This window comes from Neocloeon triangulifer, unplaced genomic scaffold, assembly GCF_031216515.1.
Source record: "Neocloeon triangulifer isolate White Clay Creek 2 clone unplaced genomic scaffold, ASM3121651v1 ptg000005l, whole genome shotgun sequence".
NCBI classification, from domain to species: Eukaryota; Metazoa; Arthropoda; class Insecta; order Ephemeroptera; family Baetidae; genus Neocloeon; species Neocloeon triangulifer.
In genome coordinates this window covers 1,944,458-1,968,715 of record NW_026775548.1, presented here as the reverse complement: position 1 = coordinate 1,968,715, position 24,258 = coordinate 1,944,458, and the positions used below count along the sequence as shown (strand labels likewise).

The following is a 24,258-nucleotide window of genomic DNA, read 5'->3' as shown; positions in this document are numbered from 1 at the left end:
TTTTTAAGAGTTCCTTAGATTTTCCAAATTATTTTGGAATTTTTTTGCTGTTCAAATAGGCAAATTTTTATCAGACCTTAAACTTGTTAAAAGCACATTTGATAAGAGATAAGTGCCTAGCATTAGATTGTTTAACACGTGATAATACGCAGATGGTTAATGTGCCGGCGAGCAGTAGTGTATTTGCAACTATGGAACGCTGCACATAACCCAATTATTTGTTTGCCTGGCGCAAATACTAACACTGCTCAAATGCGCGCTCCGATTAAATTGCCCGCGAAAGTGTGACGCTTCCAAGCAAAATCTGCATTGTTTCCTTTGCTGTCACGTCAAAGGTGATGCTGAGCTCCAAGAAAAAGTCTGGCCGTCCAAAAGAACTTTTGGCATTTGCACGACATGGACAGTTACGACAAATTAGGAGACAAACGACCGGCCATGGGTGCAGCAAGAGCCTCGTCCAGATGCAAAACCTTCATGATTTTCTTCTTTGTGATCGTGGGAGCAATTTTAATGATAGCTTTGAACATTCTCCAAAGTAGGGAAACTCTTTTGGAGGACTCTCCGCTAAGCGATCATTTATTGAGATCAATCATGGCAGAAATTTTCAATAGCAATAATAATGACTCCGCTGAACAATCTCAGACATCAAATCTCACAGCAGTAATAACAGGTAAAATTATTGTATTTTATTTAAAAAGTCTATAAATTTTAAATTGCAGAACCTACTTTAAGTGTTGGTAAAATAAATGAATCAACGTGCAGCCAAAAGGCCACAAACCGAGGCCCACACCAGAGGGTGGTGTCCTTTTCCTACTACGGCGGCATCACCAGCAAAAGGGGCTATTTCAGCGGCATTGAAGAGAACGCCAAACTGATTCAAAAGATCTACCCCAATTGGACGATGCGAGTTTATCACGACATCAAGGACGAAGGCAGATTTCACCAAATCCTGGACGATCTGGAGCAAAAGTTCGGCAAAGTTCTCGACCTGTGCTTCGTTGGAAATTTACCCATTTTCGGAAATATTCTTGGTAATATTTTAAAAGTTTTAATTTTAATAAGGATAAAATAAATATTTCTCTATAAATAAAGGGACTCAGCAGAATATGTGGCGCTTCCTGTCACTGGCCGACCCTTTGGTTGACAAATCCCTGTTCCGAGACTTGGACAGCAGCCTTAATGAAAGAGAGGCCAGTGCTGTGCAAGAGTGGCTCAACTCTACATACCCCTTGCATGTCATGAGGGACCATCCGTACCACTACCACCCACCAATTCTTGGTAAAAAAATTTTAATAATTTAATTCTGGTATAAAAGTATAAATTTTAGCTGGAATGTGGGGTGCACAGCTTGACCTGGGCCACAGAGACCTTTGGAAGGAAGCTTTGCGCAAGATGATGGAAATGGGCAAAGTTGCTGGAAACAAGGGTTTGGACCAGGGTGCTTTGCAGGCTGTCGTATGGCCGCTGACTAAGACCAAAGGTTTATATTTACTTTCTAAGAAGTTTTTATCCCGTTAATTTTGGAACTTTTTTAGGGTTTTTATTGCAGCACGATAGCTTCACCTGCGACAAAGGCGAATTTATAGTTGCTGGGGAAGTAAGACACTTTCCAAAATGCAGAACTCCAAAGGTGGGAGGAAATTTTGTTGGCTCGAGAAAGGGAGTCGACACGAAACCAATCACTGAACCTTGTCCGAAGAAGTGTCGAGCGCGCGAGAGATGTGTCCAGTGCTGATGAATTGCATATTTATTAGTGGAAAGAAGTGCCAATAATTTTTAATAAAATTGTCTCATAAAATCCATCAACTGAATATTGATTCTACCATTTAAGGAGAATCAGTAAAAAAAAAAAATGTGTAAAAATCAGGTTCATTTCAATTTATTTTGAAGAGATTGATGACAACAGGTTTAAATCTAATCAATTTATAAGTTTTTCAAGACAGACCAGAAAAAGGGAACATCGTCGTAAAATAATAGAAAGTTCATACAGTAAATCGTGAAAAAAATTAAGCACTGAGAAAATGCAACAAATTTGCACAGGCGCTGAAGATTGTTGATGGCGCGTGAAGATTTTTTGATAAACCGTGTTTACAAAAAGTGACAAAGTATAATTCATTTCTCAATAATCAAAGGAAACAACTTTTGTGCACAGTTTAGATATCTATACGAGGTCAAAACAATATGAAATGGAAAAACGGCTTAAATCTAGTCTAAAGAAAAGGGTGCGTCTAACAGTGGTCCAATAAATATGTCAGCAAAAAGTACAAGCACATGAGAGTGGGGCAAAATTAGTCAATCAATAGCTACCTCAGTTGAAGGAGTTAAAAAATTTGATTTTCGTTTGCCAATCAAAATATATAATTATGTACGTCAGCAGCTTTCCTCAATAAATGCTCAGGTTCGTCTCTCATCGAGAGGCAGCAGCAGCGGAAGAAGCGGTTCAACGACTATTTTTGCACAATATATTAACACTATTTATATAAGCATAGATTTTCTAATTCAGCGTACATTTGAATATGCAGTCACTTCTCGCACTTAGACAGCTGCTCTTACTTATTATAAGCATGTTTGCAAAAACTCTGGCCCACTCTGTTCACCGAGCTTCCCTCAATTCAGACGTGGGCCAGGTTTTTCGTCATTCACAAATGTTGTGGGATAAAATTACATAAGGCATAGCTGTAGATATATATATTGAATTTAAGCTTTTTTAGAAGGTCAATCTTAAAATCTGCTCAATCTCTCTGATCAAATTATTTCTTTCTGACTTCGTACTTGTCTTTTCTTCACATTCAAATAGCTGCATCATTTAATACAGTCCTCATCACTCAAATATATAATCAATTTTTTTCTCTCGCTCCCTCTAAAGTACTAAGTCTATTGCTGTTGTTAACATTAGTAGTTGTTGGTATTTCTTCTTTTTTAATATTATAGACATTGCGTTTCAAAAAGCACCTGTCATTGATCAACATTGAATTTGCGCTCCGTAGTTGGAGACTTCAAAAAGCACACTCTCGCGTTAGTGGTTAAATAAAATAAAAACTGCAGCAGCACCTGGTTACCAGAGAAAAAAAATCACCCATAGGAACTTAAACAACAAAGAATAATAAGCTAGTATTTTTACCCTAGGTTGCGTAAAATTGCGACTGATGATGTGACTAATTACAAAGAAGTTGATAAAAAGGTAACTCGAGAGAGAGATGCACATATTTCGGCTGCACTAGAGAAGCATCAAAAGCATTTGACGCCAAAATTTTTCTGATGTGAAGTGATGCTGGGTGGTATTTTAGAAGAGGAGGGCCCTCCTCTTCAGGTCGTTCCGCTTCCACTGCGGCATGCGGTAGAATTCCATTCTGGGCACGTGGAAAATCATCTCAAACTCACTGTCAGACAGATGCCTCTGCAAATTTTAAATTTATTAAAAAAAAATATTTAAAATTTACAAAATTGTTCCATTTTGGAAAATTAAATTGATAAATTTCCATTTGCGGAGTCATTTAGAATAATAAAATTTAATGCCTTTTATTATTATTATTTTTTTTTATTAAATGAGAAAATGTTAATACCTCAAGGTTAAGGCGGTCAACGTCTCCAGGCAGGCGGTAGTTGGTGGTCATCAGCAGGTGGTAAGGGTAGAGTTTTGGCGGCTCGGCAGAGGCGGCCGACATGGCCACGGCCATGCTGTGGTTCAGGGTGGGCAGCGAGCGACGCAGGTGAGGGCTGTACGAGTGCGAGGCGGCCGGCACGAAGGCAGGGTAGCACCTCTGGATGCCGCCGCCAAAGGTCGTCGAGCTGCGGAACTCACTTGAAGCGTCGGTCACATGACCCTAATTCGAAAATATTCAACAATCAGACCCTTGAATTTTTCCATGCATGCTGCTATGTAAAAGATTAAATTAGTAAATAAAATGAAAGAGAAAAGTAAGTTAATATATAAAAAATTAAAATACTTTTAAACAAAACTAATTTTGTTGGGACTTTTTGAAGGTCCCTTTTAGTTGGAAAATTAAGAAGAATGAATTAAATGGTGAATATTTTTTTTAGAAAGGATTATTTTGGGAGAGGAAAGCTTGTGGTAGCAGTTGGCAGTTGTAGATGAGAGTTTGAGGTTTTGCATGAGAAGCCACAGGTAAAGCACACTTGAAATTGGAAACACCAAAAGCACCACAAAAGCTCAGATACTTACCCCGAGTGCTCTGCGGTCTACCTCACAAATTGAGCCTCCTGAAACTGGACAAAAAATAACGTTTAAACTTGCTGCTAATTTTTTTTTAAAGTTACAAATTATGTGAGATTGTTTTTAATAGTGGAACTTACTGTCTGATTTTCCACTGCTGAATTCTGTGCTCTGTGTCTTTTCACCTAATCCACTGAATGAGAAGTCCCCCTAAAACGGACAGCTACGATTAACCACAGGTCAAACTTTCAAAATCTACGTACTTTTTACTAAATTTTGAAAATTTAATGATTCGTGTTTTCAGTGTATTTTTGTGATTTAGATGTTCAGAGAAATTTAATTTTCGTGCTCTTTGCTGTTAGTAGAAATCATTTCAGCCAATTCGGGTAATTAAAGTTGGAAATTAAGTCAAACGCATGCATTTGAGAAGGAATTTGAGGTGCAACCAAACTGTGATGGTGCTTTTTGAGGCTACTCAAACTTTTTAAATTTATTTGGACAGGACAGTGAAGATTTGAGAGAACTTACTGCCATTGAACTAGAGAAGGTATGAGACCGTGGTGCTGCCAGTCCATAGCCAGGCTTTGGTACATGGCGAAGCGCGCTTACCACTAAAACAAGCACCAACATAGCCAGCCATAAAACTCAATTCTAGCACTTATTTCTGAAACCGCAGACACGCACCGGAGCTTCCCAAATAAAACAATTACATATTGTCAGGCCCCGGTGCAAATAACCAACGACGTCAGCCAACCTGCCGGTCCGCATCTGGGCGTGCACTTCTGAATAGCAAACAATCAAAACAACCACCTTGTTCAAAGGAGAAAGGAAAACAGAAAAAAACGGAAGACGAAAACAGCCCCGAAACGATTAGTAAAAAAAAAGGCATAAAACATTTGCAATATTGGACAGTGATGATGAGACTGCGGGTGATGTGGTGGTGTGAGCAGGTGTTTGTAATTTATTGTGGCGCCTAGAAAGTCAAACTCACTCCGCTGTAAACGCCGGGCGGAGAGTAAAAGCCGTTCCGTCCTGAAGCCGGGAGGGTGCTCGACTTGAGGCCGTAGCCAGGTTTGGGGGCTGAGTGGAGAACTGTGAGTGGTTAGGCACATAATCATCAAAATAAAGTGAAATCAGCTCAATAAATGAACTGAATACATAAAAAAAAAAAATAAGAAATTTTAAATAGAAAAAGAATATCTAGTTGAAAAAGGTCCCATCCTAAAAACAGTGCTAACTAGCAATGAAAGGATTTTTTTTAATTGTAGCAAGTGGTTGTTGCCCCAAAAATAAGAAGGTTTGCTTGATTTTACCGTTGTAGCTGGGAATAGCACCAGTCGATCGTCCCACAGATGATCGGTAGCTAGAGCTTCTGTCGAATTGATCCTCCTCCCATGGCCGGGGGTGGTCCATATTGCGAGATGGTGCTGCAAAATTGAATCTTGTCAAATTTTGAAAAGCTTCAACTCATAGTCGGATGCAAATGATAAAAATTCATGAAAAATTGGTGGCTTCAACTTTACTTTGAAATTGCCTAAAGATAATTTCAGCTTAATTCAACTTGGTAAAAGATGTGATTTGAAGAAAAAATCTTTAGAGTAAAATGAAGTCAATTGGTGATTTATTCGCAGCTCACCAACTTTCTCCCGGATCCAAATTCATAGCGACCAATAATTGGAAGGAAATTAAAAACTAAATTAAAACAGTGTTCTAAAATTTGCAAACTCACATGCATTGATAGGGGACTCGTATCTGAGTCGGTTGATTGGCTCTTTGGCGGCCGACGGAGTCCTCGAAGCGTTCCTCGGGTCCAAGTGGCTCATCTTCCACTGCCTCATTTTTTCCCTCTCCCTGACGTTCTGCAGGAAAACCTTGCCGATGCCAGTGGCGATCTTGGACAGTTCGGCCTCCTCCCTCCTCAGTTTGACATTCTCAATGACTTTGCAGTCGATCTCGTCGGGTCCGTTCGGACTTTGCACCTCGTTATTCTCGTCGTCGGAAATGGGCACGCCCTTGTACGAGTCTGACCAGCGGCGCCGTCGCTCAGGGTCTGTGTACGGATAGGGAGGGGCCGGAAAGTCGTCCCGCTCGATCTTGGATTTCTCGCCCGGAGGGGGACGCTTGGCGGCCGGAAAGTGGGCCAGCTCGATGGGCTCCTCATTGTTCATGTGCGGCGACTTGGGCCGCGGAGTTTCCGTCTTGATGCTGTCCACCAGCACCTGCATGGCAGATCGAGAGCCGTGCTTCAGCAACACTCGGGAGCGTGACGATGACTGGGCCGCTGAAACAATTCACACAAAACATTAACAAACAAATAATATTTATTGAGATAATTTCAGGCCAAATTTAGAACAGATCTTTCTGGTTATAAAGTTATAATAGTCCAGGAAAGAAAGGTTTCAAACCGGAGAAATTCATGTGATTTTGAAATTTTCACCCTCTATTGGGATTGCATTAAAGCGTATTTTCGAAGATTTCCCAAGGTTTTTAGTCTACTAGGTCCGTAGGGTTGACATTGAGCAGAAAACCTCATTTTTCAACCTTTACGCCCATACAACTTTTACCAATTTGGATTTAGAAGAAAATGTTAAATAGAATAGTGTGCAAAATTAAATTTTCTACAAATTTTGTTCAAAATTTTTTTCTCTAAAATGTCTTCTATAAGACCTACAGCTCAAAAAAATAAATACAAAACTTGACCTTGGTTCAAACAATTGAAATGTTTTTTTGTCAATAATTGTCTTATTTAAGTAAACTTGATAAGTTTTTGAAAGCTAATTAAATTTCTGATCAATTGACGTTGGTCCCATATTTGAACAAGAAATAGAAAGATCACTACAACAAAAACTAAGAAATACGCCACATTTCAAAAGATACTTTTCTACCTGGGAAATCTCAGAAAATTTGTCACAATGCGCTTCCAATAGATGGTGAAAATTTTATACTGGCACAAATATTTTTCGGACTACATAGGGAGAAATGCATTTGATTCTATTTAAGAAGCTTTTTAATATTGTCATTATTTTTTAATTTTCACAAAAAACTAAATGATTGAGGAAAGCTTACAGTGGGGCCTGTGAAAGTGAGGGCTGGTGGGTGGCTTGTCGTAAGGGTCAATGGGTCGACGCAAGTAGGAAGATGCGTTATTTGGTTCCTCGGTCAGATAGCTGTAAGTGTAGATGCGGCTGATGTCCTCGGGGTGTTTGTACTCTCGCAGGATCAATCCCGGGGAGCTTGATCGGTACTGAAAGGTGTTAGACTGATATAAGTTTTAATTTGGCTGTCCTGTGTAATGAATGAGACGACGTGATTAATCGACAACATGGATCGGTGAGTAATTATTGATCTCTACAAAAGTGGTGTCAGGATTACCTTTCTATTCAAGCTATTTAAGTGAGGACTATAACACACTGAGCCATTCAAACTGGGTGTACGAGAACGTAAAGAAAACTGCAAATCAAACGAAAAAGAATAGAATCATCAAAATACAAAGACGGCTAAAAAACGAAATCAAATTTTTGTCCACGGTTTTGTAAAAAGTGGCAAAAATCTGGTTTTACGAGACATGCACATTTTAAAATATCAACAAAAATCAAGTTTAAATTCATGCTCCGTGCTGGTTATTGTTTTCAACCACGTGTAAAGACCTGCATCTCGCTGGGGGCAGCACTGCTCATGTGGTCAAAACCACCTTCAGTGTCAGTGGTGGCGTAGCCGTCTCTGGTGCCGTTCTCATAAGCATCCAGGGCAGAACCGTTTCCATTGAGGATGGTTCCGTTCTCGGTGGGGCCAGGGCCACACCGCGGGTGCCAAATGGCGCCGCCTTGCAGGAACATTTCTTCGCCATCACCGAAAGGATCTCCGCATTTTGTGCATCGAGCACAAGTTGGATGGAAGTGGTGATTTTCACCAGCCTGATATTAAAAAGAAAATATTTTATCAAAAGAATCATTTTTTTTATATTGACAGACCTGAAGCACCTTTCCTGATATGTAACGACTACAGTAAGCACACTTGACACCAAACTGTTTCTGGTAGTCCTTCTCGCAGTAGGGAATTCCATCTCTGCAAAAACAGAATTATTTTAAATTGTCAACAAGAGTAGATTTTTACTCACTTTCCCATGTATTCTCCCTGAAGGACGGCGCCACAGGCGTGACACTTGAAGCAGGCAACGTGCCACTGCCTGTCGAGGGCCACCAGCGCCTGTCCCTCCTTGAGCTCTTCCTGGCAGCCAGCGCACTGCGAAGAGAGGAGAGGCAGCGAGTTGGGCACCGCCGGCGACCCGGTGGTCACCTGCTGCAGGTGGGAGCTCTGCGGGACAGGCCGCTGCCCGCCCTCGGCACACCGTTGGCACAACACCTGCCGCCCATTGTAGGTGACCCGGTCTCCCGATGGAAATGCTTTCCTGTAAATCAAAATTTATATTGTTTGATGAAGTCAAATTATTTAGAAACATGTATTTATTAATGGGATATATGGGTTGTAAAGACTGAATTAAAAATTAATATGTTGATTTTAATTATGAAAAATTTTTCTACAAATAATAGGAAAATATTTTATTCCATTTAAATCAAATGAATCAACATTTTTAGTGAAATTTTATGATTGAGGGTTGATTCATGGTAATTTGAATTTAAAATTTGGCTTATCCTCAAAGAGTGTTTGTGAATTTTTATTGCTTAATAAAAAACAATATCCTACTCTACATGTTTTGGCTGCAGGCTGCAGCCATAATTAATGAAATGTGAAATAATTTTGACAACAATTAGTACGAAAATAAATCTTGTAGAGCAGGATAATGTTTTTTCTTAAGCAATAAAAATTCACAAAAACTCATTGAGGACAAGCGGAATTTTAAATTCAAATCATCATAAATCAACGTTTGTTTGCATTTTTGCTATTGGTATTTCCTTTCAAACACATCATTTTAAATCCAATTGTTCCCTTAGTTTGTTTTTGTTCTCTGGCCGATATATTTTTAAACTGGACGCGATTCACGTGGAATGTCCGTCTTACAAGTGCAGCGGTCGCAGAAGTGCTAACCGGCCGCTCGGCTTCGTACTTTATCGATTTGCACCGAGCAGGGGCTGGGAAGAGATATAATGAAAAGTTATAATGTTTGCTCTGTACGCACCGGCACAAAGAGCATGTGAAGCATCGCTGATGATAGGTGTTGCCGAGGGCCGTGACCACCTCACCCTCGACGTAGTCGCCGCAGGCCACGCACTTGGTGCCGAACTGGCGCTGGTAGTCGCTGGTGCAGTAGTAGGCGCCCTCGTGGTTGAAGAAGCCGCCTTGGGCCAACGACGCCTTGCACACTGAAAATTAATTCAAAAATTAGATTTTGCCAATTTTTTTATTTAAAAACTGATACTTTATCAATTAAAATTTAATAATTATTTATTTAAATGAATAAATATCATTTTGTGTAGAAATAATTTGAATACTTTCAATTTGTGGAATTATTTCTAGTCTTACCTTTGCACTTGAAGCAGGAGATGTGGAAATATTTGTCCTGCACGCGCAGCACCTCTCCAGAGCACTTCTTCTTGCAGGTGTGGCATATTATTTTACCTGGAACATACAAAGAATGCAAGTCAGAAATCAATATAGCTGTGAATACGAACGAATAAGGCTTTTGTTTCGCGATTGTAAGAGAGAATGAGCTCAATTTTTAAGTGAAAGAAAAACGACCATCACTAAATTTAATAATGAACAAAACGACATTTGATTTCTACCGAATTCTGATCGAGCCAATGGAGCATTAAATTGAACTGGAATAAAAAACTACTAGACTTTTCACTTCCTTAACTTAATTTGAAAAAATGTTTAAATAATTTTGAAGAATTTTAAATTTTTTACTCTTCGGAGTGCTTTCCAAGCCACAAAAGTAGGCCACCCGCTGATAAATCGACCCTTTTTATCAGGTGCACTTGAAAGCGACCTTTTCCAGAACAAATTGTGGAAAACGTTTCGAGCTCACCGTAAGGCACTTTGTGTGCCTTTCCCTTGGCGTCGTACTCGATAAGGTACCTCATCGCCGCGCGGCGACTTGATTTCCACTGCTGATAATCAGCCGAAATCGTCACCCAAAATTTCTTTCTCGGCTATCGCGAGAATGGCTTCTGAACGAGTGAGTGATTGCTCAGGAATGAAAGAAGCGCATTCACCGCGCTCGCTCGGCGGCACTGCCGGTGGCGAGGACGGCGCAATAAAATTTCGTGCAGTTCAAAAGGACGCCGCACGCCGAATCATTAGCAAGCGCATCGGGGCTTTGTTTCGCTGTTTGTTCAGTCCGACAACCAGTTTCGCGCCGAGATTAACAGTTCTTTCCGTTGTCACAAGTTCACTCAAGGGTAAACTGCATCGGAATGGAACTGCAGCTGAATTTCAATAGTTTTTATAACTTATTGGGAAGAAGAATTTTAAAAAATTATTCATTTAAAATGGAATTATACAAGAAATTGCATAAAAAAATTGCAAATACTTAAATTTTCATTCAAATCAAACTAAAATGCCTGGAAGGAATAGATTTTCAAACAAATCCGGTTGCTATTTAAATTTCTTATTTTTTAAACTAATTTGCAAGTCAAACATTCGCCGCGCGTACACTAAATTTACTCTCCAGGCGCGCACAAGGGCATCTGCGAAAAGCGGCGCGTCCAGGAAGATGAGCAGCGCCGTTTATTTTTGTGTCCATAATCGCCCGAGTGATGATTCGACGCTTTCACAAAAGACGAAGGCCAGCAGCTTAGGGGCGTGTCTGGCGAATTTATATTATATTTTAAGCACTATTTTATTATTATTGATTGATTTCCCTTTTTAAAAAGACCCAGTTATTAAAAATAATTTAAAAATGATATAATTTTTTTTAGCTTTTTTTAGATGAGAAAATCCCAATAAAATAATTACCCAATCTTTCAAATTTTAAGTTGAAAGGTTCCGCCACTTAAGGGGTTTCCTGTCTGCCGGGGCTGATAATTTGCCTAATCGCCAATGAAATTCCAGTCGGCGATAAATTTCAATAAGGGCCGAAATCTGCAGCTTCGACCTTGGTCAAAGTCGTGGTTTGCTTTTTCAAGCAGGGGCGGCCTAGCTGCTTGCGGTGCAATTATTGTAGCCATTACGAGAGGGTGACGTCAGCCCTCGAGTGGGAAGAAGATGGTCCGATTAATTACTAAAACAATGCAGGCCAAGCCGAGGCGTTTCCAGCAACTTCTAATTATAAATAAGCGCATCAGAAAGTCAGAAAAAAACTCTAAATGATTCAATTCTACACTGGTTTACAAAGTTTTCTCTCCTTCCAAAAGTTAAAAAAAAAAACTGATTCTAGAGGATATAGAATTATAAAAGAAGATTCCTTTATTTTTAGTTCAAAATGAGATGATTAATTAAAAAAAAAAAACTCTATAGACGGATTTACATTATATTTTTAAAATTAGGGCATTTTGATGAGAGGTGTGGCCGTCAGAGCCAATTTATTTTGTTATTATTCAAAGTGGGCGGCGCGCATGAAAGTTGCGTGAAGTTATGCGCCTCGGCCTGCACCAATTGTTTAACAAGGCTAATAGCGCAGCAGGCATTTGAACAAGACTTTGGATTGCTTCGAAGCAGCACCAACGTCAAAACTTCTACTTTTGAAATTTCGCACATCAGATCGGGTCGATTTCGTTTTTGGCAACAAAACGTGATGGGAACAAATACTAGATTTCTCATTCGCGACATCAAAGGAAAGAGAGGGTTGTTTGGCTTAATTGATGAGAGACGGGAGGTTGATTAAGGTTTGAATGAGTTTCCGTCGGGGCTCTAAATTGATCGACCTCAATCTTTTATCAGAACAAAATAGAGTCGAAAATTTCCAAGCTTTAGATGAAAATGACGGCAAAAATTGTTGTTTGTTTGAATTTGTTTTGATTAAAAGTTTTTAAATAATTAATTAATAATAAAAAATGGAAATTTTTATTACAAAGGATACATTTTTTTTAACTAATTTTTTTGCTCAATTCATGGAAAAATCTGTCAAATTGTTTTTCATTTTCTGAATAATTATTACAATAATTAATTGAAATTCCACTAAAATAAAGAAAGTAAAAGTTAGAAAAGAATAATTTTCAAGAACCAAGGGCGTGGCATTTTGCTCTTCTCTTCTCTCTCAAGAGCAATTAAAATCGACTTTGTAAATAAATGCAGCATCATTTGAGGAAAAGATTAGATAAAAAAGCACGCGGCGTCTCAAAACTTCTTTCCTCCTCCGTGCTCCGTGTTATCACAAGAGAACAAGAACAAGGATTTCGCTCTCCGCAAGAGCGCAGGTAATTGACACTCGCCTGTGCTCTCTAATTTGATACCGCTGGGAAAATTCTCATTCGCGCCATTTCCCGATGAGAGGAAACACGACGAATTTTGAGCCAATTTGGAGCCGGACCGACACGCAATTGCACCCTGGAGAGAATAAAAAAGAAATGTCAAGCAACTCAACAGGGCCATTCCGACACATTGACCGTGATTACGCCCCCTTTTACCGACGTAATGCTGAAAGTTGACGCCGAGCCAAAAGCTATTTTGTATGATGGGCGGATGTGTTCTGAAAATTTTCAATCGAGTAAACAAATACAGGCTGCTGAGGACTTTGTAGTTAATTTGATTTGAACTTAAAAGTCTTCAGACGGTTGGAGTGAATAATTAGCTTCTTTTTAAATGGAAAAATCAGCTTTAAGGGATGAAATTAAAAGCTAATAAATTGAAAATTTAACAAGGTGCTTGGCTTATAATCAATTTTGATGATAATTTTCTCTTCGTAAGCATTGGTTTGTGAATTAATGTTATTTGCAAGGAGAAAAAATTAATTCATTGCAAGAACTGAATTTTTTAAAAATTAACATTTTTAATATACAATAGAAATCTCAACTTTAAAATTTACAGTAATTTTAAGGAAAACTTTTTCATTAAATTTATTTTCAGTGTGGATATAAATAAAATTTAAATTATTTAAAGAACATTGTCTGATGTTAACTTGGACAATTTTGTTGAGCAAGTATTTTGCAATCTTCTTCCTAATGCCTGCATTAATAAACACTTTTCTCTTTTTCCCCATCAGCCAGATTAAACTTGAAAGCGACTTTTAACTTCATACGTGAGCTTTACTCTCGTGTCTGGCTGTTCGTTGAGCCAACGTAACGCGAGACAAAGGCGAGCAATCAAGCAAAGCACGTTCTTAAAAAAGCATGTTGGTGAAAAATGAACGTCGTCTGTGCGGTCGGCGCGTTTTGTCAGCGGCAGACTAAATAAAGAAAGTCTCCCTTTTATCGCTCGCGAGTCTCTTCGTGTCGGGTAATTAAAACGCGAGGGTAAAACACTCTTGGAGTTTACAAAAATAGATTCGACAGAGACCGCGACAGACGAGGGAAGTGAGTATCAAGAAAATGGTGCAGCGGCGTCGCGCGTGATTAGTTTTCCGATGCGCCGAAGGAAATAAATCATCCTAGGTCCGGAATCAGAAAAAAAGTTTAAAAAAATTATAATAATTGAAGTGATCTATTAATTTGATGGAAAATTTAGTGCAAAATATCTGATCTAATTTATAAAAAAAAAATTATTAAATCTTAATTTTACTCTGATCAATTAAAATTTTGAGGAAGAGGTAATTAATTGAGATATTTATTGTTCTAAATTAAACTCGATACGAATTTAATCAATATTTTAAGCTTTCATTGCAATATCTGCATAATAAATTCAACAATTGGCAACAATTGATTATATTTATTATTTTTTATTGATCACTCGTCAATTTGTTTGATTAAATATTTACATTTATTGGGTCAATTGAATAAATTTAAATTAAAATGCCATTGAACTGTGGAGTTGCATATGCGACTAATTCATTTCGAAACGTTTCGTCAGTCCGGCTTGCATCTCTTTGGACAGACGGGTTGCATAATCTCGCGGGACAGAGATGAGACAATTCATATAAACAAAGCAGGTGACGGAATGGTGCGTGTGTTTGCTCTCTCGAGGGCACTTCATCAACAACACACGCTGCTATTTGCGGCAATAACATCATCATTTAGAGAGAAAGACTAATTACCTCGAAGCACGCCAGGAAAAATGCATAATCTCGTTTTGCCTCAACACGAACGGAGACAGATTTGAATAAAATACTAGAAACGTGAGTTCGCCGTGGGGATTGCAGGTTTATTTTTATTTGTTAAGATTGTAACAATCTCTGATTAGTTTAGATAATCACTCCATTAAATTCATTATAAATTTTTTGATTATTTTCAGATTTAATTAAGTATTTTTTTTTTAATTTTAGAAATTTTGAAAATTTGTGCTATAATAAAATCGTTTCATTCAATTTATGTAAAAATTATCGTCTACAAGAATTAATTTTAAGCTTGTAGCAGGAAAAGTTCAGCAAATAATGCTTTGAGAGTTGTTCTGGCGTTGGAAGGGACTAGACCGTCTGAATTGAGCTTCACAAGCGAGCGACGGTTTTTACGAGCGATGACATCACACACACGACACGCGGAGCAAGTGACCTCTATTTATGCGCACATAATTGCACAATCACTTTTTCCTCCATTATTAGCAATCGCCTCGGATAATATGAATAAAAAAAAAACGCTCTGCTCGAGTGTGGTGAAAAATAATAAGAATAAACAATCGACTCGGTGAGTTACGACGCCATTCTTCAAACCTATTGTTTCACTGAATGGAATTAATACATTGAGAACTTCAACACGACTTTGGAATTTGAAAGAGGGGTAAAAATCATATAAATTAATTTAATAAGAAAAAAGCCAGAAACTTCTTGAACAAATTAAAGGAAAAACCTCAACGTTATTTCTGGTAATTTTCTTTAGTCATTCAATTTAATAACAAAACTAAGTTCAAGCAAAAATCTATGTCAGTGTGAAATTGAGGATGATCTTGAGTTAACACGTCTGAAGCGTGACCTTGGACTCCGAAAAGGGAACTGCACCAAGTGACGTCACTGGAGCGTGGAATAACAAGGCGGTTGCGTCACCACTTGGGTGAAAAGAAGGTGTGGCCTTTTCCGTTTCTATTTCTTTGCAAAGGGCAAAAGGTTCATTGAGTTCCGAAAGCAAACTTTTCACAGAATCAGATTGGATTATTTCTTCCTTTTTTTTTAATGGCTCAATCTGTCTGATCTCAGGACGTATAAAATTTCCTGGACGCCATAAAGATCTCGTCTTTGTTTACTTTTCGTGCATCCGATGGCCCCGTTATGATAAAAGGCCAATAAAAAGCTTCAGATTTTATGCGTTATTTTTATCCCTTTAAAAGGCGCACAAATCAAATTGTGCGTGGTTAAAAAGCCTCTCAAGCGTGCGACCCAGGTGAAAGTTTGGCCAATTTAATAGTCATTAGCGGAATAGGACGGGAAAAAATGAGGCGAATGACTCATTTCAATGAGCACCTGCACCGAGAGAAATTAACCTCTCTAAACGCACTGATAAAAATTTACTGTTTTGCTTGCGCAAGGAAGATTAAAATAAAGGTTAGCAAGTACAATAAGATATGATTTGAAAAATACTTTCCCTTCTTGATTTCAGTTTATTTGTATGGTATCGTATTATCATGTTAGTTTTATTTATTACGGTGCATTTGTGTTTTAAGAGGAAGGTTTTTTAAAATTATCTTTCTTGAAATAACAAGGTTTTATTTAAATTAAACTCTTTTATGAATTCACTGGAAAAAAATTTCCTGTCGAATGTGAAATGATTTTGAAACAGGAAAATAAACTTTCAGCAAATTAAAATAAATTACTAAAAATACTAGATAAATATTCAAACTGTTTGGTCGTTAAAATAAGTTTGTATTTTGTAAATAAGACTTCATTTTCAGGCAAAAATTAATTAAATTATTCCACTATTTAATAAGTATTATTTTAGGTTTATAAATAAGTTTTGTGATTTAAATCAGATTAAAGTGAATGTGTTGAAAAATTCAAGCCTTTGACCTCGCCATATTATTCGGAAAGCCTCGCTTTGCATATAAATCTAGAGATGCCCTCCGAAGATAATTTTTGGCACAACCTTCGGCTCGAACACCGTAATCAGTACTTTTAATAATAATTGGTATTAAAAAGCGCACTTTCGATTCACAGGTCTCTCGTGTGTCGCGTGCACTGACCTTGTCACACAAATACACTCTTGGATTATATTTTAATTCCAGTGGCATAATTTATTATAAAACAAGGTAACCAGAGCCCTTTCTCGTCTCTCTCACTTTGGAATATATAAAAGCTCCTCTTGTTTGTTTGAACACATTTACACAACTTCTTGTTTGTTTACCAATTAACTCTGCCGTGATATCAAGTATCGATTTCTCTCGTTATAGACAAAGTTTGCTTTTCTTACCTTTCGACGGCGACGTTTTATCCTTCGAGTCCTTCTTGGCCGTCTTTTTGTCTCCTCCGCGCGACGAGGACGCCACCGAAGAAGGCTGGTCTGACGTTGTCATTCCTTTCTCTGCAACAAAAACACACAAACACCAACGGTCAGTTGCGAAATTGATGCGTTTTTCAGGCACCAGCCTTGGAGCCGTAGAATTTTTATCACCGAACAAACAAGAGAAACGGATAAACTTTGTGTTTGGATTGTTGGAAAGATTTACTCGGTGGGTGTGAGTTTGAAAAGCGTTAAAAGATTTCAAAGAACGATTCGTTCCAGTCTAGTGTGGATGATCTCGACAGAAAATTTCTATTTGAAAGAGGATGGAACCTCCGAAGGCCACAAAAAATAAAGGTTTTGACCGTAAGGATCATAAGGACCGGGCAAATTTTTGAGAAAAGTTAAATTGAACGATTCATTTTGTCATTTTTAATGTTACCGAGAATATCAAGCTGATTTTTTAGCACTTTCAAACAAATAAAATGACAATATCCAATTAATGGAAAAATTTCACACTTGTCTTGTCTAATTCCATTATGGCCGCCGGAAATAAATAAGGTTTTACTAAAACTGCTGCCAAATTAATACGGATTAACTTTTTTAATTTTCTCGACTGGAGGTTGGAGCTAATGAACCAAAGAACCAAGTTTCTAGGTCAAAGGGTATTGATCCTAGCAAAAGGTCAAAATATTAAGTTTTATGCCCTGAAATTAGGCAACCTGACAAAAAATCCAAGATAGCCAAAAGATGCGCCATGTTATTTTGCATCAGAGTACAAATTTTAAATAAATTTGAACCAACCGTATTAAAAATATCATTAATCTCAAAATAGCGTTCAAACGACTGAAAAAGATAAATTCCGATAAAAGTTGGAAATTAAAACAAGAGTTATTTTCTTAATAATTTGCGAGTTAGTTCTATTGTATTCCATTCAAAATGGAAGAATTTGAAGAAGAAAATTGGTATACGTTAAAAACTCATTTTATTTAAATTAATTAAATTATTAAATCAAATAAAATTTTAATAATTGTATAGAAAATTGTGAGAAATCTTTGTGTCATCAGCAGCACTAACCTATATCAAGGTTGTTTGGAAACAAGGTCTGCTGGCGGTTTGATTTATAACTAATGGCATTACATCATAATCGGATTATTGCCGCAGATGAAAGAAGACCCCACGGCACACGCCTGCTCTCTCTCTAAATACGTTAACTACGCAAAGTGAACGCACATGACTCGTCTCTCGAGAGTCTCAAGTCACTTCCTTGATTCAAAACGAGGCACCGCCGGCGCTAAAACAGTGCGTGGAGCCTTAAAAATTAAACGGCGTCTGCAGGAAAAGTGAAATTAAGGCGGCAATTATGCTGTTAGATGGGCGCGGAAAGGAAGGATTTTAACAGTTTTACAGCTGAATTTTATTGCGTTTCACGTGTTAAAGTGTAAATCACAAGCCAATTAATTAATTTGGAACTTCTGCTGTTTTGAATGTATCTGTAAATATGCAAATCTTTCATTGATTTTGGCAATTTTTTATTATTAAACTTTGATAAAAAAATATTTCAATGAGTGAAAATAATACAAAATGAACCGAACTTGGTCTACCATGTAATTTTGAGAACTAATTTTTATGCAATTTATTGTAGGATCAGCTTGATTTTTTTTTTCAAAAACTAGATATTCGCATACAAATTTGATTTTGCTGCCCTGAGTTAATAATTAGTTTAATTTTGAATAAAAAATAAAGCTAAAAAATTGATATAAATTTCTGCAATGGAAATATAAAAATCGATTTACCAAAGAAGCAAAATTGCAGACCGTGGCGAATTTACGGTAGAGTGAGAGGCGCGGAATGTGGAAAATTGTGAGCGAACGAACCGTTATCGTCGTCATCTGCCGCGAGTGACTCATCCTAGCTATTCTGCAGAGCATCTCTTGCGTGATTCGGACGCAATTGTTCCAATTCCAAAGTTTGACAGGTGCATTGATTTCAATTCACGCATTGTCTGTTTCCTTTCACAAATTTGTCATTCTACAAGATAATTTTAAAATTTCAAATTTTATCAAAAATAAGTGATTTTGTTTAATTTTTTTTCTTTGCAATTTTAAAAATTTAATATTTTTTCAAACTTTCTCTCTGATATTGCGCGATTGGTGGCGTGAATTTTGACCTCGTTGTTGTCTTTGTCGTCGTCGCACCAAAACAATATATACCTGCGCTCGGCGCTCGCTCGGTATTTGGGTTAACATTTAATTAAAAACGCAACTGCGCGGACGCCCGCCCGCGCTCGCTCAGCTGTTGCTAACGGAATCGCGGCCACGCGAATAAATTTTCTATTAAAACAGGAAGTTTGAAAAATGAAAGGAGTGTAAAATGTAGACGTATTTTAGGGGTTGGCACTTTTTCAAAATTGCATGTCAACATTCGAATTGGCACTGGCGAGAGGCAAAAAAGTGGAGGCTGACGAGTGATTTTTTGTGACTGCCAAGCCTCCATTCATTAGTATCTTTTTTAACTCGTGATTTTGAAATACATTTTAAACTTACTGAAAATTTATTGCAAAATTATTGTTTTAAAATTGAAAGAAATCCAGAATGTTTTAATAATTACTTTCAATTTATTTGCATCAATAAATTTTATTTCGGTTTTTCAATTTGAATAAAAATTATTTGAATTGCATGGAAATTGAATAATTTCTTTGTTCTGGATGATTTTCAAACTCACTTTTCATAGACAATGCACGGTCGAAGCAATCGACCTGCCTGCGAGGTCGGAAAGTGGAAAAATTCCAGCGGCGTCTGCGGTTCCTGGAAAGCGCACGGCTCGCTGAGCACCACACGGAATAAAAAAAAAGTAATAACCAAGCACGCTGGATGGGAACCGAGCGACCGACGGGGGCCGCTGGCGAACGCAAACTGACGAGGAGCGCCCGTCGTCGCGGATCCCCCTCTATCCGGCGCTATGGAAATAGAATAAGAGAGTGAAGGAGCGCATTTCGATTTTATATATTCAAAATAACCATGAGACGCAAGTTTTGGCCCAATCACGCTGATGAGCCTCACGAGCACCGGAAATTAGCTCCGGCCTGTATCGCATTTCTATCTGGCTCAGAATTTGTCCTGATTCCGCCTTTGCAACTCATCTAATTTCAAAGTAAATTCCAAATTTAAAAAATGGAATTTTATAAAAAAAAAAAATGCGTTTTATATCAATAATGGCGGATTAAAAAAATTGTAAATTTTATAAGGAAAAAATTGGAAATAAGAATTTTATTAGTAATTTAATTTTTTAAGCTATAATGCCAGATTAAGTGAAAAAATTGTAATAAATTTAATAAAAAAATTTAAAATTAGAATTTTACAAAAAAACAATTAATTATTTTAGCAATAATGCCGCATTATATAAAAATTTTAATTCATTTCAATAAAAAAAAATTTAATTTTTTAACAAAAAATTTTGCAATTACTCCAGATTGAATTTAAAAATTAGAAATAAATTCGATATTATATGAAATTAAAAAATTCAATTTCATTTAATTTTTTTGTGCAATAATTCCTGATTAAATAAAAAAATTGTAATTAATTTAATTTTTGTTTGCGGTTCTCCATGTATAAATTATGCATTTTCAGAAATTACTGCACATTATATTATTATTATTATTTTTGTTTTCATTTCAAGTGATATTGAGTGAAGAACCCATTAAACCAGTTCAAACAAAAAACAAAACAAATCGGGTCAACCAACAATTATATTATTTCTTTTGTTTTCAATATTAATCCACAATGAACTGGTAGTTTCCAGAGCCATTGTTTCAATTGTTTGTTTTCGCTCCCCCAGCGACCAGTTGTAGTGCAAAGTCTTTAAAATTCGTTTTCCACCCCCTGACTGGTTTCGCGTGTTTATTTATTATTCCGCTCGCCCTTGCTTGCTTTTATCTCGATGGCGAATTTTCAAAACGAGAGAGAGACGGACGCGTCGTGCATGCTATTTGGAGTGATCAATAATTCACCAAAGAGGCTGCCGTGCTCCGCAGCTTTCGATTAGCAAATCAGGCGGAAATATTGAAGGAATTGGACCAATGATTATTGAGGAGAATAAAATTTCTAGCAAATTTGAAGCAAATCTGATCAAAAATGTATATCTTATTTTATTTATTTTAATCATTCTAGAAAATATTCACCAAAATAACTATTTACTAAAAAAAATGCCTAGCTTTTTAAAATAATTTATTGTATATAATTCCAGATTTTTGGTTAAATTTATGCACCATTAAACTGGCAGACAAATTTCCATGAAATGGGCGTAATTAGATTTCAAATCACGGGTTTTCTGGGAACAGTTTTCAGGAATTATGTTCAAGGGAGTCGCAATGTAGAAAGGAAAACGCTGTTTCAAATAATAAGCAAGGAGCCTCGGGAGGCAATTTACGACATCCGCCTTGGTGCGACACCTCCGATTAATTAACTCTGCCCATCCCCGCCGTGACCTTACAACACTAAAATTTAATGAAATAACTTTTACAAAAATAAGCTAATTGAATATAATCTTTTCTGGATACTACAATTAATTGTTTATTCTAATTTTACTGAAAATTTTCTACTCAAATTCAAGAATTTCATATTAATTCTACTTCTGGACAAAAATATAAATATCATTTCATTACAAATTAACAAATAAATAAGCATTTAAGATAAAATAAATTATGTGGAAAAATTCCAGTATTTTTTTTTATAATTATTTCTTAAAAATTTGTCTCCGTCGCCTACCTCTGGCCTCTTTCCACCGAAGCATAATTTTCAAACCTGCCAGCAATTGCGATAATTGAGCTCGACCGCAGAATACGCTTCTTGACAGTCTCGTAATGCAAAATTCGAGCGTGTTGCCAATAAAAAGTAGGGTAGAGCGAGAAGGACGGTGGCTGTCAAGGTGACAGCTGCGACTTACCCATCTTGCTGCGGCTCACGAGTCAAGAACCTGCGGACAAACGCGAAAAACACTATCAGAGCACTGATGTTTAATTGCGGCCGCTTCGCTACTCACCATCGGCCCGCCAAGTGGATGCAGAGATGATAAAATAGCTCGAGATAATGGACTGCTTCCTTTGATCAACCGGCGTGGGGCGTGGTTCCCCTCCGCAAATTACGGCCGATTTCTGCGCCCTGAAGCCGAAATGGGCCACAGGCCACCCTCCTAGGGGTGCGTTGGGACTTTTGCAAAAGTGCCGAACGCACGTTCGATCCGGGAAACGCGTCTTTTCGGCACCGGGGCGAAGTCAGGCCGTGCGAAATCCTGACATTTTGCAGCAGAGCGAGCGAACAACACCGAGGGGAAAAGTGGGCGGGGCCCGGCGATTTTCCCCTCGATCGAAACGGTTTTTCTCTCAAAAACCGGAGTAATAACCTTTCAAAAATGAAAAATTCACTTATTTAATCCTAAAATACAATTTATTTTGTATTAATAAACCAAAACTTGTTTAAAGTAATGAGAAATTTAAGTTAAATCGAGTTCGTATCGATCGCGGAAAGCCCAAAATATTTGAACAAAATTTAGTGAATTTCGTCGCACATCTGCTGCATTGTCAGTGCTGCCACCTGCATGAACTTGCTCAAAATAAATTTGTACGCAGATGGCGCGTAAGTCAATTGCGCGAGAATTGAGTTTTGTGATGATTTTCCACCGCTGGACCACAAATTTTAATTTCTTATCAATTTGTTCGAGATAAGGGCAAGTTTGAAATGTTTAATCTGTTGATCTAAATTATAAATATCTGGCTTTCCCACAGAAAAGTGCTTGTCATCATTCAAAGGCTGAGCCGAGAGCACTCCAAGAGTGCCGAATTTCGTTCTCATGTTGAGAGGCTTTTTCAGGGCAGGGCAACAGGTTTTGCAAACTGCCAAACAGCGAAAGTTCAAGGTCGGGAGGTTCTACAGCTACTCATCGGTCACTTCCAGGGTCTACAACTCGTCAGACATGGTGCTTATATACAATTTCAAGCAATAATTATTCTAATTATCCTTTTTTTTTTTAATTTCCAAAAATTATTATAATTTATAAATTTTTGCAGATTGACATAGACTTTCGAAGTGATACTGTCACAAAACCTACAGATGCTATGCGTCAGGCAATGGCAAGTGCCGTCGTTGGAGATGACGTTTATGAAGAAGATCCAACTGTTCAAAGTTTGCCATAAATATAAAAATTATTTATTATTATAATTTTTTTTTAATGTATTATTTTTCCAGAGCTGGAGAGAAAATCGGCTGAAATGATTGGAATGGAAGCAGCACTGTATGTTCCCAGTGGTACAATGAGCAATTTAATTGCAGGTTTGTAAAGTTTTTTCTTTTATTTTTTGATAAATTCGATAAATTTATTAAATAATCCACCAGCTTTGACCCACTGCAACCAGAGAGGCTGTGAAATGATTACTGGAGACAAAACCCACATGTTTCTGTACGAGCAAGCTGGAGTTTGCCAAGTAACAACTTTTGTGCCCTTTAAAAAAATTATAAAACAAATTTTTTGATTAGTTCGGCGGTGTTTCGATAAACACGGTAAAAAATTTACCAGACGGAACTTTTGACCTGGCCGAGATGCAAAAGCACATTCGCTCCAGAGATTTGCACGAACCGACCACAGCTTTAATTTGCGTTGAAAACACTCACAACAAGTGCGGAGGACGAGTTCTGCCTCTGTCGTGGTTGGACGAGGTTTGAATAATTTACAATCAGTGATTTTTTTTTAAATTATTCTGTAGCTTGTGGAGATTTCTAAAAAACGCAACCTTCCCCTTCACATGGACGGGGCTCGCATTTACAACGCTGCAGTTTACTTAGGAGTTCCTGCAAAGCGAATCGTCCGAGGCTTTTCATCGGTCAGCGTTTGCCTCAGCAAAGGTCTCGGAGCTCCAGTCGGATCAATTTTGCACGGCCCAAAGGAATTTATTGCTAGGTGAAAAAAGAAATAATATTTTTTAACAAAAATCACAAATTTTTGTAAATAGAGCAAGGCGACTTCGTAAAGCCCTGGGTGGCGGAATGAGGCAGTGTGGAATTATTGCCGCGGCTGGAATTGTTTCCCTGGATTCGATGATTGACCGTCTGGCTGTGGACCACGCAAACGGATTAGCTCTGGCTAAAGGTCTATTGCAATTTTTTATTGTAAAAATTTTAATATTTTTTTTAAATAATAGGAATTGCTGCCTTGAATCATCCTCTATTCAAAGTGGTCGTCGACAGCATGCAGACGAATATTTTGGTGTTTGAAGTTGACCCGAAAAGAGTCGACGCCAAAGAATTTTGTGCAAAACTCCAAGAGGTGATTTAAATTTTGCATTGTTTCAAATGTTAAGATTAATTTATTTTATAGACCACCGACGAGCAGCTCAGCGCTTTGGGAGGAAAAGATATCTGCGTAAAAGCCGTACCATTCGAAGCTCAGCTCATCCGGCTTGTAATTAACCACCATATTACTGCAGAGATGGTTGATTTGGCGCTGCAGAAAATAGCCGTTGTCATGAAAGAGTACAATTAGGGATTGGAAGATTTAAAGAATTACAAATTCTTTTAGAAGAGGAAGTCAAATTATATTGCATAAATGCTGTGCATCTGCATTATTTTAAACAAAAGAATAAATTTTAAAAAACCAAAATAAATCCTTAATATCATT

At 37.6% G+C, this 24,258-nt stretch overlaps 3 protein-coding genes across 15 annotated transcripts; 2 read left to right on the top strand and 1 right to left on the bottom strand.

The window, feature by feature from the left end:
* Window positions 1-165: 165 nt before the first annotated feature.
* Window positions 166-1,811, top strand: LOC132193751 (uncharacterized). Its single transcript, XM_059614616.1, has 5 exons — window positions 166-670; window positions 720-1,031; window positions 1,093-1,278; window positions 1,328-1,480; window positions 1,536-1,811. The coding sequence occupies exons 1-5, from the start codon at window positions 397-399 to the stop codon at window positions 1,733-1,735; spliced, it is 1,125 nt and encodes a 374-aa protein (XP_059470599.1). The 5' UTR covers window positions 166-396; the 3' UTR covers window positions 1,736-1,811.
* Window positions 1,812-1,863: 52 nt separating this feature from the next.
* Window positions 1,864-21,918, bottom strand: LOC132193749 (actin-binding LIM protein 3). Of its 13 annotated transcripts, none has more exons than XM_059614601.1 (17): window positions 21,631-21,918; window positions 21,535-21,586; window positions 16,561-16,671; window positions 9,656-9,751; window positions 9,312-9,495; window positions 8,292-8,582; window positions 8,146-8,239; window positions 7,822-8,088; window positions 7,547-7,624; window positions 7,241-7,433; window positions 5,904-6,455; window positions 5,488-5,601; window positions 5,166-5,266; window positions 4,315-4,384; window positions 4,184-4,227; window positions 3,564-3,824; window positions 1,864-3,397 (listed from the first exon to the last, which is right to left on the bottom strand). In XM_059614601.1, the coding sequence occupies exons 2-17, from the start codon at window positions 21,536-21,538 to the stop codon at window positions 3,284-3,286; spliced, it is 2,574 nt and encodes an 857-aa protein (XP_059470584.1). In that variant the 5' UTR covers window positions 21,539-21,586; window positions 21,631-21,918; the 3' UTR covers window positions 1,864-3,283. The 13 variants fall into 13 exon arrangements, with proteins under 13 accessions (XP_059470584.1, XP_059470583.1, XP_059470582.1 ...); XM_059614600.1 differs by having other exon boundaries at window positions 21,535-21,564; XM_059614599.1 differs by lacking the exons at window positions 21,535-21,586; window positions 21,631-21,918 and adding an exon at window positions 19,315-19,508.
* Window positions 21,919-22,164: 246 nt separating this feature from the next.
* LOC132193750 (uncharacterized) lies at window positions 22,165-24,251 on the top strand. The gene is made up of 10 exons (XM_059614615.1): window positions 22,165-22,314; window positions 22,373-22,563; window positions 22,655-22,769; window positions 22,833-22,916; window positions 22,980-23,068; window positions 23,121-23,300; window positions 23,348-23,541; window positions 23,594-23,730; window positions 23,783-23,907; window positions 23,959-24,251. The coding sequence occupies exons 2-10, from the start codon at window positions 22,438-22,440 to the stop codon at window positions 24,121-24,123; spliced, it is 1,215 nt and encodes a 404-aa protein (XP_059470598.1). The 5' UTR covers window positions 22,165-22,314; window positions 22,373-22,437; the 3' UTR covers window positions 24,124-24,251.
* The last annotated feature ends 7 nt before the right edge of the window (window positions 24,252-24,258 follow it).

Bases quoted from the DNA above. Each gene is read 5' to 3' on its own strand.
- LOC132193751 (XM_059614616.1), top strand. From the start codon at position 397: ATGGACAGTTACGACAAATTAGGAGACAAACGACCGGCCATGGGTGCA. The intron at 671-719 runs GTAAAATTATTG...TTTAAATTGCAG, and splicing joins TCTCACAGCAGTAATAACAG to AACCTACTTTAAGTGTTGGT. The intron at 1,279-1,327 runs GTAAAAAAATTT...TATAAATTTTAG, and splicing joins CTACCACCCACCAATTCTTG to CTGGAATGTGGGGTGCACAG.
- LOC132193749 (XM_059614599.1), bottom strand. The intron at 9,752-16,560 runs GTAAGAAAAGCA...TGTATGTTCCAG, and splicing joins TAAAACGTCGCCGTCGAAAG to GTAAAATAATATGCCACACC. The intron at 4,385-5,165 runs GTGAGTTTGACT...TGTCCGTTTTAG, and splicing joins CGCCCGGCGTTTACAGCGGA to GGGGACTTCTCATTCAGTGG.
- LOC132193750 (XM_059614615.1), top strand. From the start codon at position 22,438: ATGTTGAGAGGCTTTTTCAGGGCAGGGCAACAGGTTTTGCAAACTGCC. The intron at 23,301-23,347 runs GTTTGAATAATT...ATTATTCTGTAG, and splicing joins CTCTGTCGTGGTTGGACGAG to CTTGTGGAGATTTCTAAAAA. The intron at 23,908-23,958 runs GTGATTTAAATT...TTTATTTTATAG, and splicing joins TTTGTGCAAAACTCCAAGAG to ACCACCGACGAGCAGCTCAG.